This window comes from Garra rufa, chromosome 18 (assembly GCF_049309525.1).
Source record: "Garra rufa chromosome 18, GarRuf1.0, whole genome shotgun sequence".
NCBI lineage: Eukaryota > Metazoa > Chordata > Actinopteri > Cypriniformes > Cyprinidae > Garra > Garra rufa.
Genome location: NC_133378.1, coordinates 1,644,150 through 1,657,393, shown reverse-complemented (window position 1 = coordinate 1,657,393; position 13,244 = coordinate 1,644,150). Strand labels below are relative to the sequence as shown.

General features: G+C 38.7%; 1 protein-coding gene across 2 annotated transcripts in view; it reads right to left on the bottom strand.

The window, feature by feature from the left end:
• LOC141290973 (calcium-responsive transactivator-like) overlaps positions 1-13,244 on the bottom strand; it is a 43,136-nt gene extending 29,892 nt beyond the window's left edge. The window contains exons 1-5 of one of the 2 annotated variants that reach the window (XM_073823121.1): positions 12,913-13,244; positions 12,232-12,308; positions 3,200-3,284; positions 523-652; positions 164-319 (exon numbers count right to left, since the gene is read on the bottom strand). In XM_073823121.1, coding sequence (XP_073679222.1) covers positions 164-319; positions 523-652; positions 3,200-3,284; positions 12,232-12,308; positions 12,913-12,981 — 517 coding nt within the window. In that variant the 5' untranslated portion in view covers positions 12,982-13,244. The remainder of the gene's footprint in view (positions 1-163; positions 320-522; positions 653-3,199; positions 3,285-12,231; positions 12,309-12,912) is intronic. The other variant, XM_073823122.1, reaches the window with a different exon arrangement.

The window sequence follows — 13,244 nt, the reverse complement described above, 5'->3', positions numbered from 1 at the left end:
TGATAAGTGAATCTGTATTATGTACAGGCTTCATTATCTTAATGCAAAATACATACGGTATCTTACATAAATGATTAGTTATTAAGCCCCCATTCCCCATTCTCTTATCCAATTACATTGACTTCTGGATGGGAGTTTCAGGTGAGCGCCATCCCGGGCTCACCTTGGCTGGACTGCATGTTGAGGTTGGCACGAGAAGCCATGGACGAATAGGCCACCTGACCCTGAGAGGAGGGCCCCGAGTGGCTGTACCCAGGCCCCGTGCCATGGCTGCCGGCGGGCAGACTCATGGAAGAGCTGGGCTGCTGCTGCGTGGGGCCTGACAACACACACTCACAGTCAGGATGAAGCACACATTCAGTTCATCGAAACACCAACAGAGCAAACCAAAGCACACAGTGTGGTTAAGAGCCAGTCAAGCTGTAGAAGGGGTGTGTGTGAAAACAGTGGATGTGAATATGGTGAACAGAAATAAGCAAGCTCAAGCACAGCACAGACACGCAAGCGGTTCTCGGGTCTCACCGTTGCTCATTTGGCTCTGCATTAGTGAGGAGGGAGGCAAGCCAGTGCCCAAACTATCATTCATATTAGTCTGAGAGTGCAGAGACTGACCTCCACCACCTGGACCTATGTTTAGATTGGGGTTGGGAGGCTACAGTAAAGACAAAGCAAGAGAAAGAGAAACAGAAAGAGATAAAGAACAGATAAAGAAGAAAAAGTAAGACGTTTTGAAGAAGAAATATCTAAACATTTATTTTGCTGTTTTTAGCTATTCTTATTATAGTGTATTATTTAGTACACATCCTTATTACGCTCTTGTCACACTATCCAATTTTCATTTACAAACTTATAAACCAAAGTGCATATGTTGGAGGCAGAACAGTGTTTACTCAATGTAAATCTTTTCCTCAGTGAAGTTGCAAACCATCATATACTTTCATCAGCACCTCCTGAAAGAACAAATAGGGTACAACTGGGCACACCAGGCTAAAAGGCACTTTACATTTTTTATTTCTTCAACCAGTTGACGGCAATTTCTTTAGCTCAAACAGTAGAGCCTGGCATGCATTTGATTTCCATGGAAGGCAAGAACTGCTCAAATGTAAACGTGTATGCAAATGTAAGTCTTGGGGAAAAAAGTGTCTGTCAAATGCATAAATGTAAATTAAATGTGATTCTTGACGGGATCGTGGCCAGCAAGGCAGAGGTGGTTCTGCGCTAATCTGATTTCTAATATTCATTGTTTTTAAAATGTTTTTATTTTGCAAATGAGAATTTAGTTTTTAATTCGTTTTATTATTTATTATCAAATTAGTACAAAAGGTGCTGAAGTGATTGATTGTTCTAAAGAAATAATAACTTTTTCATAATATTTGAAAATATTATCTAGAACTTTACTTCAGATAAACTATTTGTCTATCATTACTGGGTACTTTTTGTCTGGGGTCAGTGAGCCTTTTATCACCTCACGTTTTTTTTTTTTTAAATATACCACTAAACTATAATCTGTTTTACCTCAGAATGTGTTGCTTCATCAGAATGTCTGTTTTTGTTTTGCCAATTTAGCCAATAGTATTTTGACACCGCGGGTTGCACAGCGTATTACAGCCATGGAGGCCAGCATTCGAGCGGGGTCAGACATCACAAATTCTACCCGATCTAAAAAGCCTCAGCATCCATCTAAAAAGATCTATGACCAGAGTCATTAAAACACTGTGCTCATTCCTGTTGTGTGTCCTCAATCTGGCAACCCACTATAGTCAGGGTGTGAGAAACAACCCGTTAATATTACATACTGCACCTTTAAGTCTTAACTGACTGTGTTTCGTAAGGCATTTTGACACATAAACCTGAACTATATCATCTGCAGTTTTTACAGATTTTTTCACATTGTTGAATATGGTTCATATTCAAGTTCAATTAATGCTCATGGTAAAAAAAAATGGAAAAGAAGAAAGTTTTCATTTCCTTGAGAATACACCTATTATGCACTTCTTCTTCAGACCAAACGATCCAAAAGAGCATTGAGCAGTATCTCGATAATGTCTGTTTGAATGAATGAAACCACTTCAGATGAATCAGTGAGACTGCAACCAAATGCAACAAATGATTCCAAAAAACTTCATTCATACACGTTTGGCCATGAAAGATCATCCCAAACGAATGATTAATAGTTAATAGCATGGCTTGTTCAGCTGACAAAAATACAGGACACTCATATCTACTGAAATATTGGCGAGAACAATGTTTGTCAGTTAGAGTGATCATGGTGCGCTACTGTAAGAGTATTTGTTTATTTGACCGCTCCAGCTGGCCATAGTAATAAATAATCTTTATACTTTATATACTTTTTTTGTATTTGGGATAATAAATATTTTAATTAACATGACATCAAAATTTAAGGTTTGAACCAAACCATACATTTAATTTGAGAAAAGCTAATACATTTAGCTGTTTAGAGTATGACTTTTTCAGACACAACAACAGATTGTAAGTGAACAAACCCTTTAAAAAAAGTGATCACAGTTTTTTTTCTATCTGGAATACACTTTCGGCCTCTGCACTGCATCTCAGTTTACAAGCTATTATCTGCCTCTACAAGCCTGACAACAATAATTGCTCAAATTGTGCAATAGATTTTGTGCAATAGATCATCAATGACAGGCTTATATTAAACTAAAGCATACAATATTAACTTCTAAAGTAATTTTTGGTCATGTCTATTCTGTGGCTCTGCTTGCCACACGATGAAGTGTCTGTAAATTGTTTATTTAGGCCATATGGCTGGTTATTCTCAGCATTTGAATCAAGAAACTGTTGAAACTGTTGTCAATGCTGTATATTGAATATTGAAAAGATTTTAGAAGGATTAGTGAATTCTCATGTACTCTGCACTTTAAAAAAATCACTGCTGAGCTCATGACTTGGGCTTTGTCTTGTCAAAATCTCCCCTTGTGATCAAATACACTATGAACACACACACCTATGCAGGTGCTTGTGTTTACTTATTATTATAATTCAGGTAAGTGACCATTTGCATCATCCCAACACTCTTTGTCAATGTCTTTGAAAAATAAAGAAAGAAAATGAAAGAAAGAAAGAAAGAAAGAAAGAAAGAAAGAAAGAAAGAAAGAAAGAAAGAAAGAAAGAAAGACAAAGGCAGGAAATAAAGCTGGTGAAGTTTCCAGTCATAACATACCGCTGGTAACAGAGACTGCATATTCTGATTGGAGTCCGCTATTGTTGCTAGGTAGACCAAGTTTCTGTGCAATATCTGCTGATACCTGGGAAGAAGCAAGAGACATCACCGATGAAAGCAAGACAATGGCTCATGAGCTGAGTTTCAATCCAAAATGTTTAGCATTTGTTGTGTGCATTTCTAAAAAACAAAACAAAAAACAAATTGAATAAAGAACATGTCAATAATATTATGACGAGGCCGCCTTCTCATGATGGAGCAGCTGAATGACCTTCTATTCTATTCTATTTTCTATTTGCTGTAACAATGCAATTATACGTAAATTAAAAAAATGCAACAGAAGAAAATTGTGCAATGAATTTGTATGCAACTTTTGAGAGTTGACATTTTAAGCATTTCTATTCTGGATATCTTATGCGCACTTTTAAAGTAAGCAACAAAACTGTTGGATGGAAACCCAGTTGAGACCAGATCAAATTCAAATGCACCCCTCCAACCTAATCCAGACAGCCTAGAATATTACATGAAGGATTTTAAGGTTATTTACATCTCAACATCTATCAACAGCATATGACACACTGAAACGCTCAAAACTAAAACATACCTAACCAGCATATGCTGTGAAGGTGACATATGATTTGGCTTTTACTGTAGTAGACACAAAAGTTAACCCTATAATAATTGGTGTTCTCCTTTTTTGTCCAACCCCTGTATATCCTAATGTTCAGCCCAGGGCCCATATTCATATTCATAAAAAAATCTTAGTGCAAAGAGTTGCTCCTAGTGACAGAATTACAATTAAAGAAAAGATCCTAGTAAAGAAAAAAGTAATTCAGAAAGCATCTTAACCCTTAAAAGAGGTCCTAAATGAGTAGTTCACTTTCAGAACAACAATGTACAGATAATGTACTCACTCTCTTGTCGTTCAAGATGTTCATATCTTTCTTTCTTCAGTCGTAAGGAAATTATGTTTCTTGAGGGAAACATTTCAGGATTTCTCTCCATAAAATGGACTTCTACGGTGCCCCGAGTTGGAGAACTTCCAAAATGCAGCTTCAAATGGCTCTAAATGATCCCAGCTGAGAAATGAAGGGTCTTATCTAGCGAAACAATTGGTTATTAAAAAAAAAAAAACTATATACTTTTTACCATCAAATGCTCTAGCTGGGACCGTTTAGAGTAATTTGAAGCTGCATTTAAACTGCATTTTGGAAGTTCAAACTCAGGGCACCATAGAAGTCCACTATATGGAGAGAAATCCTGAAATGTTTTCCCCAAAAAAACATTATTTCTTTACGACTGAAGAAAGAAAGACATGGACATCTTGGATGACAAGGGGGTGAGTACATGATCTGTACATTGTTGTTCTGAAAGTGAACTACTCCTTTAAGGTCCAACATTGTTAGGAGTACAGACAAGGACTTTTAAGAGGCTTAAGAGTTTCTTTAGCAGTGGAGAAAATTTACACATTTTTCGTCTTTTCTTTTCTTTTCTTTTTTGAAAGGAAAGGAGGTGACGTGAGGCCAAGTATGGTGACCCATACTAGGAATTTGTGCTCTGCATTTAACCCATCCAAGTGCACACACACAGAACTGCCCTCCAAAGGCAAAGCGCAGTAATTACACATTTGGTCAAAATTGAGTTAAGGCTTAAAATGGACTTTGTGACAACTTTTTTGTCTTGTGGCAAAGTCTCCTAGTTTAATTTTGTCCTGTTTCAGAGAAACGAGAGTGTCAACATGTTTGACTTGTGGGTGTAAAACCTTTAAAGGCATTTTTCTCAGTTTCAGTGTTGGCATAGTTACTGCACTTTGCCTTTGGAGGGCAGAGTAGTGAACACACACACACACACACACACACACACACACACGTTGGGTTTACATGTTTTATGGGGACATTCCATAGGCGTAATGGTTTTTATACTGTACAAACTGTATTTTCTATCGCCCTACACCTACCCTAAACCTAAACCTAGCCCTCACAGGAGATTGTGCACACTTTTACTTCGTCAAAAAAACTGTGCATGATTTATAAGCCTGTTTCCTCATGGGGACCTGAGAAATGTCCCCACAAGGTCAAAATCTACTGGTATTACTATCCTTGTGGGGACATTTGGTCACACACACACACACACACACACACACACACACACACACACACACACACACACACACACACACACACACACACACACACACACACACACACACACACACACACACACACGGCCACGGCTGCTCAGAGCTGCTCTTAGATTGGTCCTGAATCACTCTTAAGCTAAGACTCCTATGTAGGAATGTTTAAGCTAAATTAGGAGCTTTCTGAGAGGATTCTTAGAAGCTTTAAGAATATGGGCCCAGAGTTCAACGTGAGGCTGTAATCTATACTCATGAAGACTGAAATGAACATGAGCTGGTCGCAGAGCAGGGCCACGGTTGGCCAGATGACTATGTACACTGCAGACAGACAGCAGCATTACTGTTTCAGACTGTGTGTAAAACAGGCCTAATACAACACAGAAAGACTAGCAGGCAACCAAGCAGCACTGTGAATAATAAACATGATAGAATCGATAACCAGCCCTGTCATGAAACGACCCTAATAAACTCACACACCTGATAAACCCACTTGATGTTTTATTTAAAAATATAAAAATACAAAGTATGAGAAATGTTTGTTACGTTACTGATATTTTACATTCGGAGTAATCAAACGGCACATTACAAATAGCCTACATGCAATACTGTATCTCCTGTTCAGTGGTAAATCAATCAGCTGTCACATACACCACACCTCAAGCTCTTTCTCCACCATTCATCACTGTATAAACACACACCCTTGCTCATTCATTCTTTGCAAAGTGATGCCAATATCTGTATTGCAATTCTGAGTGTTTCCCTATATTTTGGACCTACCCTATGTTTCAACCCTTGCCCGTTTGTTCTGTTCCTACTCAGGTTTCTTTTGGTTTGACTCATTGTGGTATCTCCAACTGTCCTGTGGGTGGCACTAGTGGGATGTTGAGTGACCTAAGAGCTGCACAGATGAAGAAAGAGAGTTGAAGTACTCATTCACTATTCTCTTCTCGAGTCTTCTCGGAGAAACGGGTTGTTTCTGTTACTGTCCCTTCCCTTGCGAGACTCAGTATGAGTTGTTTCTGTTACTGTTCGTAAGGCAAGAGAAGCAGTTGATCTGTTACTGTCTCTCTGGAGGGGAGACTCAGAACGGAGGTTGATCTGCTGTTGTCTCACCCTTGTGGGGCTCAGACTCAGAAGCGCTGTATCTGTTAGCGTCCCCTGGATGTGCCGGAGATTCAGAACGAGAAGTGTCTTTTGGAAAGGTAACTTTATCCCTTTCCGATGAGGAGGAGATTGCAATTTGGCGCTTCTCCATTTCCATGCTGTGATTGGCTGGTTCCATCAAAGTGGGGGAACACGCGGTGGCCCACCATTCCTTCCTCCAGTGGAACTTTTGCTGGGAAAATGCATTCATTTGTCCATTAACAGCTGAGTTTGCGTAAAATGTTGCACTACACATCGCTGTCAGTGAGAACACTTATTTCTCTGAATAAGTATAAGATGTGTGTGTTGTGGTTTGCACCAGTTCAAGGTTTGGAAACATAGTTATGAATATATTTGGATGGATCTCCATGATCTCTCTTTGTTTCATCCACTGCTGCTGCGTCTGGAGACCCTAAGGGATTTTTATGACCGTCACAGGACCAAAACCTTAGGAGGGTGGAGGGCAGAAACTGCATTTTGACCAGTAGGAAGTTCTGTCTTTCCAGGGCTTTGTACCAAAGGTCTTCTTCTTGCCCTCTAAGAGGTGTCTGGCTGTGGTCCTGGCATCCTTATCTGATGGTGTTGGACAGTTTGCTTATGTTAGTCCACCAAGATCCAATCAAAATGTAGCAAATCCTTGTCCACTATTGGGCCCTGGAATGTGCTGTCCACTACAGATGAGAGACATCTACACAAGCAGAGCTCCATCAATTTTTGGATGCAAGCAATCATGAAGCAGCACACTGAATGTGGCCTTTGTATCGATGTTTGATATGAATCAGCCCTCATTTGTGTGAGCAGATTGTGAGGTGCAAGATTCGATCTGTAAATGCTTCTCATTACTAGATAATCTGTGCCAAACATCAGAACCAAACAAGGTCCTCTACAAGATTTTTTCTCCAATACTAGGCTTAATTAGGAATAATTAGGCTTAAAACTCCTGTAGTGTAAGCTTGGTGTGAAAAAGCGTTTACACTTATCAAGAGAACCATCAGACCTTCCCGGTAATAATAAACGAGGTGATGGGAAAAGATCAGGCATACCAGGACATGAGGGGATAGTTGTTCTTGGTGCTGAAGAAATGTTTGAATGAATTGAGCCATTTTAATTAGCTGGTTGTAGTAATTGCAAATGTTGATGTTTACAGCATTTGAGAAAGAGCAAAGAATGGAGTCCATCAGCACCGGTTTAGAGACAGCAGGCAGTGGGAGCATCAACAAAAAACAACTTATCCATCCAACAAAGCCTCCAAACCAGTGAGAAACAGAAGACAGCAGACCAATAAACAGGTGAATGCTCAGATAAGATCCATGAACACAATCAGAATTAAAACGCTCAGAATGCAGTAAATGTACAAACAAGACTTTGCAAGGATAAGATGCACCCTGACGCTATCCACCTTATTTTTAGCAGGCTGCCATTTGTAACTTGAATGTGTAAGACTTCTGGTGTCATTGCCTTTCTAGTTATTTTTAGCAGTACAAGACAGCCCATTATGCTGCTTTATATTAGAAGTTGGTAGTTTTTTATAGAGTTAAAAATAGAAAAAAACTTACACCTTACAACTGAAATTTTGGTGTTCATTTGCCATCGGCCAAGGATTCATGGGAAAAAATAATTTTAATTCTGTGCCTGATTCTTTGATTCGTTGGACAAGTGGTGGCGCTAGAGAGTTTGAGATAGAGACTCCAAACTTGCTATGGTTAATGTTGAGACTGTCCTCTATCAGTGTGCCAAATTACACAACTTTCCCACAAGCGGTTCTATGGGCTGCCATAGACTCAAGAGCAGAAGAAGAAATGGAAACAGAAGAAGAATAAGAACGCCAACAGATACACGGATTCACACCTTCTGCCTCTAATAACCCGATTACTCATCAGAACAACTGAATATTACTCGATTACCAAAATATTGGTTAGTGACAGTCCTACTGAATTATTCCTGAACCTGAATACTACAGACTAGGGTTGTGACGATGAGGAAATTTCCCCACCGGTTAATTGACATGTGACAACACCGGTAATACCGGTATCACCGTGGGGGTGGGGCTTTCCTAGGAACGAAGACGAGAGCATGCACTATAATTAAAAACTATGCTACAATGCGTCATATTTCATTTATCACGTGAGGAGAACGAGAGGAGTCGAATTTACAGAAAGAGAATGGCGGACGATTTAGTGTCAAAACGCAATGCAAAAGCGCCTGTTTGGCAATATTTTGGGTTCAAAGTTTTTTTTTTGTAGTTTCGTTGTCGTCCATTTAAACAATTGACGCCGAATTGCCAATACCGGCAAAACTGAAAGTGAAAGCATAATACGCACGCATTTATAAGCTATTTAAAAGCAGAAAAAAAGGAGCTCTTTATTACCAAACAGGCGTTTTGCATTGCGTTTTGACACTAAATCATCCGCCATTCTCTTTCTGTAAATTCGACTCCTCTCGTTCTCCTCACGTAATAAAAAAAATGAAATATGACGCATTGTAGCTATGTTCAGTTTTTAATTATAGTGCATGCTCTCGTCTTAAGTAAATTATTTATAATTATATTTTCCATTTAATTCAAATAAATATTTAATAAAAAAACGAATAGGCATACTTTAAAAAAAAATGTGGGGACGGTGTCACGGTGGAAAAGTGATGTCACCGGTGTTGCGTCTTAAAACCGGTAACACCGTCAACACCGTCTATCGTGGCAAGCCTACTACAGACCTTACTTTGTTTGTACCTTTGTTCTGTTGTATTTATCAATGCATGTATTTGTTGTTTGATCTTTCTAGGCAAGCAGTAGTTTTTTTTTAAGTAATAAATGGAAAGCAAAGTTACATTGAATTTTTTTTTTCTTGCTGATCCGATCTCTGACTTAAAAACCATAATATGATCTGAACCTTGAGTTCTGTGATCTGTTGAACCACTACAATTTACTGGCACATTCTGAACAACTGACCGGAGATGCTTTTTCTTTGGATTGTAAGCCTTTTACAAGTTTTTTAAATGGCTTTCAGAACGTAGCGGGACAAAATTAACTTCTTAAAAAGTCTGGAGGTGGTTGGGACCCATCCTACCTCCAAATGACACCTATGCATACTACTGCAAATAACAACCCAACAAACCTCATATAAGAAGCAGTAAATTAATTAATTGTGCTCAAAACACATGCTTTCAATGTGTGACTATGAAGTACTGCTTGTTGTAAGGTTTAACAATAAGAAAAGTCTCACAAGAAATAGTTAATAGGAAGAACCTAAAAGAGAGGGTAAAGAATGTTCAGATTAGATAGAAGTGTAGGCTATAGTTGTTAAGACAAAAGAAACATCCAGATAAAAGTAAAAAATGGTAATATTTAATATAATTTGAAACGTAAAGTTTTAAAGGTATAGCTCACCCAGAAATTAAATTTCAGTCATTATTTACTCACTCTGTTATTGTTCTGTCTTTTTCAGAATATTAAATGCTTGTCTATATAATGGCAGTGGATTGCAACCAGCATCAATAAATAAATAAATAAATAAATAAACATTTCTCACAACTTTTGTGTTTTTTCTGGGTGAGTCGGAGTGAACTGCTGTGCTAATAGAGTCTCATGAATATACAGCTGTGCACTAGAGATGCTCCGATCAGCATTTTTGGGGCCGATCACCGATTACCGATCACCAAGATCATGATCTGACGATTGCCGATCACTGCCGATCACAGAATGGCAGGAGAATGGGAATCTTTGATCTATAATCTAGCAGAGTTTGCACCATTTGTAGAAATGAAACTAACTCTAAATTAACTATATTGAAGAAGAAAAAAACCCTCTAGAAATAGGCTACAGTCAAGATCTTGAAGAACCACCAAGTTAGGGTTGGAGACGATAGTATCGTGTATCGACAATAGTTACAGATATCGCCAGTTGCTGATGCCTTCCCTGCTGAAAAAAACAGCATATGCTGCTTAGGTGTGTTTTGGTGCTGGGATGCTGGTTTAAGCTGGTTTATGCTGGTCCTTTGCTGGTTTCTGCTGGTCAAGGACCATCATTAACCAGCCAAAGAACCAGCATGAGCCAGCAAAGGACCAGCATAAACCAGCTAAAACCAGCATCCCAGCACCAAAACATACCTAAGCAGCATATGCTGTTTTTTTCAGCAGGGTTTGACGATAGCAAGACGATTATTAATATTATCCGTCAAAAAGGCGCCTAACTTTAGCGATGCAGTGCAGAGAGTCGGTTCTAGGATGCTTCAGAAACTTGTCGTGATATAAACACACGCATAGAGTGGCCACGTCGCCTTGGGGAAGAGATTTATTTATATTAAAGTGCACCTCGCACTTGACTAGGCTATGTTCTTTGATATTGTAAATGTTCTTTGCTTGTTATTTGTAGCTGCTTTTTAAGATGGTGTAAGGATTATATTATCCAGCATTGCAGTCATTAGGATAAAGGTAGTAAAATGTGGTTTAGGCTGAATTAAATGTGATTTATCAGAATCTTTCTGTATATAGGAAACATACACATTCACCTCAGTAACATCTATATGCGTTGATTAGAATTACGATGCGATAAAATGGCGCTAAACATACGCACGTGAATTACACGCGCACCGTTTCTCCTCATTCTATATGGACTGAACTACAACATGAACTGATGACAACAATCAGACATACAGCGGTAACATTATTGCAATATGACGGGTATAGAAAGAAACATTCATTTACATTAGACCACGCACATTCACCACTCAGAATGAAACCGAAAGTATACTTTAACTTCTCCGGCAAAACTACAGTGACACGCACAACGTAGTCACATGCCCAATAACAAGACTACCCTTACAAAACTAATAAATTTAGTAGCCTACTCATGTTGCATGCTGCCACTGGTAAGCTCCGCTCTGCTGTTGTTTACCTAGGCGCAGTGCATGCACGTGTGAAAAAGTTGCACGAGTAATTCACGTCAAGTGACCGGCTTTTTTGATCGGCGCTTTTGGGGTTCGCCGATCAAGCTATTTTTAGCCAATATCGGCCGATCATGATCGGTTGCCGATCAATCGGAGCATCACTACTGTGCACAAAACACCAACAGCAAATGTCAAGTTTTTTTAATAATACATAAAATGTAGGTTAGTTCTTCATTATATACTCCAGAATATATGACAGGTGTCATATGGGTCCATTCTGTCATACATTTGTTCTTTTTTCTAAAAGCTTGATGCCGTCCATCGCTATCCATTGCCATTATATGGACAATCGTAAGCCAGACATTTTTTTTTAATTCTCAGAGAAAAAAGGCGGCCATACGGCATTTTACGGGTTTTTCAGGTGAACCGACCATTTCAAGTGTGTTTAATAGGATAATTTCCCCTATGTGTAATCCAGTTTATATCATGACAGCTTAAAAAGTAAATCTGGATATTTTTCATTTAAAGGTAAGGAACTTTTCATACTCATTAGGTCTGAATCAGTGAATCATCCACATTTCAACACGTATACTGACATTCCAGTGGTATTTGTTGTTATATTGTTTCCTTTTGCTTGTCTGCTTCTATCTACTTAATGCTTTGTGTGTCTGAAAGCACTACACACAGTACAGCAAACACAGTAATAGCAGCCATCGCAGCTTTATCTGTCTGGTCTCTTCATCTTTTGTGAGTCATACTCAAATGAACAAAATGATTGCACTTTTAATGTTAAAACATTTGTGTGTGTTCATTAAAGAACGTATGAAATATTAATAGATGATCTGATTTGAACATATAGGACAGATACATACTGTGTGCATTCAGCGGTTTTCCCTTTGCTCTGATAGTCCATAATGCACTGGATCAGATGATGGTTTTCATCCAGCATCTAAGAACAAACAAGTCAAGAAGAAGGTCTGTGATGTTTTTAACTCAAATAATCGCTACTAGGCTACTATTACACAATAATAGCCAAATAACTGCAACTTGATATTAAAATCTGTGGATAGTAAATGCACTTTAGATAAATCGCCTGATACGGAAAGGACAAGCATTTCTAAATCAAACCAATCGATATTACTTTAGTTTAGTTTGACTGGCATCACCCTTTGATTGTACCAAGTCTGATATTATTTACAATTACATTAAATATGATATTGCTGACTCCTGTCAAACAAACGCAAATCATCAGTAGTGTTTACTGAACTTCATCTCACAACAACTTTCTGATGTAAAGCTGATCGATTACTAATCATGAGTATTGTGTTTGGCAGTATCAAAGCATTCTAATCAATAAACCCTGTCAGATCCATGTGTAATGTCAGCACAGAATAATCTGCTGATGTCCGATCAGGACACATGAGGACTATGAAGAGCACAGTGAGCTGGACTGAGATATCTGTGTGTGATATATTCTGTGTTTGTTTGTTGAGGAGTGAAGCACAGTCTGAGAGTCGCAGACATTCATGATCAGATCCAAACATACAGCTTACCTTCTGAATGGTTTGTTGTGTGACCTCTCCTTTCCCTCTCGGACGAACAGCTGAAAATGTGACAGACATGTCTCCGCTGTAAAAATAACAATATGTGTTTATCCGAATATATTATGCCGCGATGAGGCGCTTATTTCAGTCCGGACGAGTATTGCTGTAGAAACAGAGGGGAGGCTCAGAGCCCAAATACGACCCTTTGGCAAAATATGAACTGTTGAGATAACTGGCCGATGAAAACCACTAAAGTGCGGTTCATTTTGGTACAGCTAGTCGGAGATGCATTTCTCGCGCTCATTCATAAATAAATGCATTATGCATGGAACAAGCTGCCC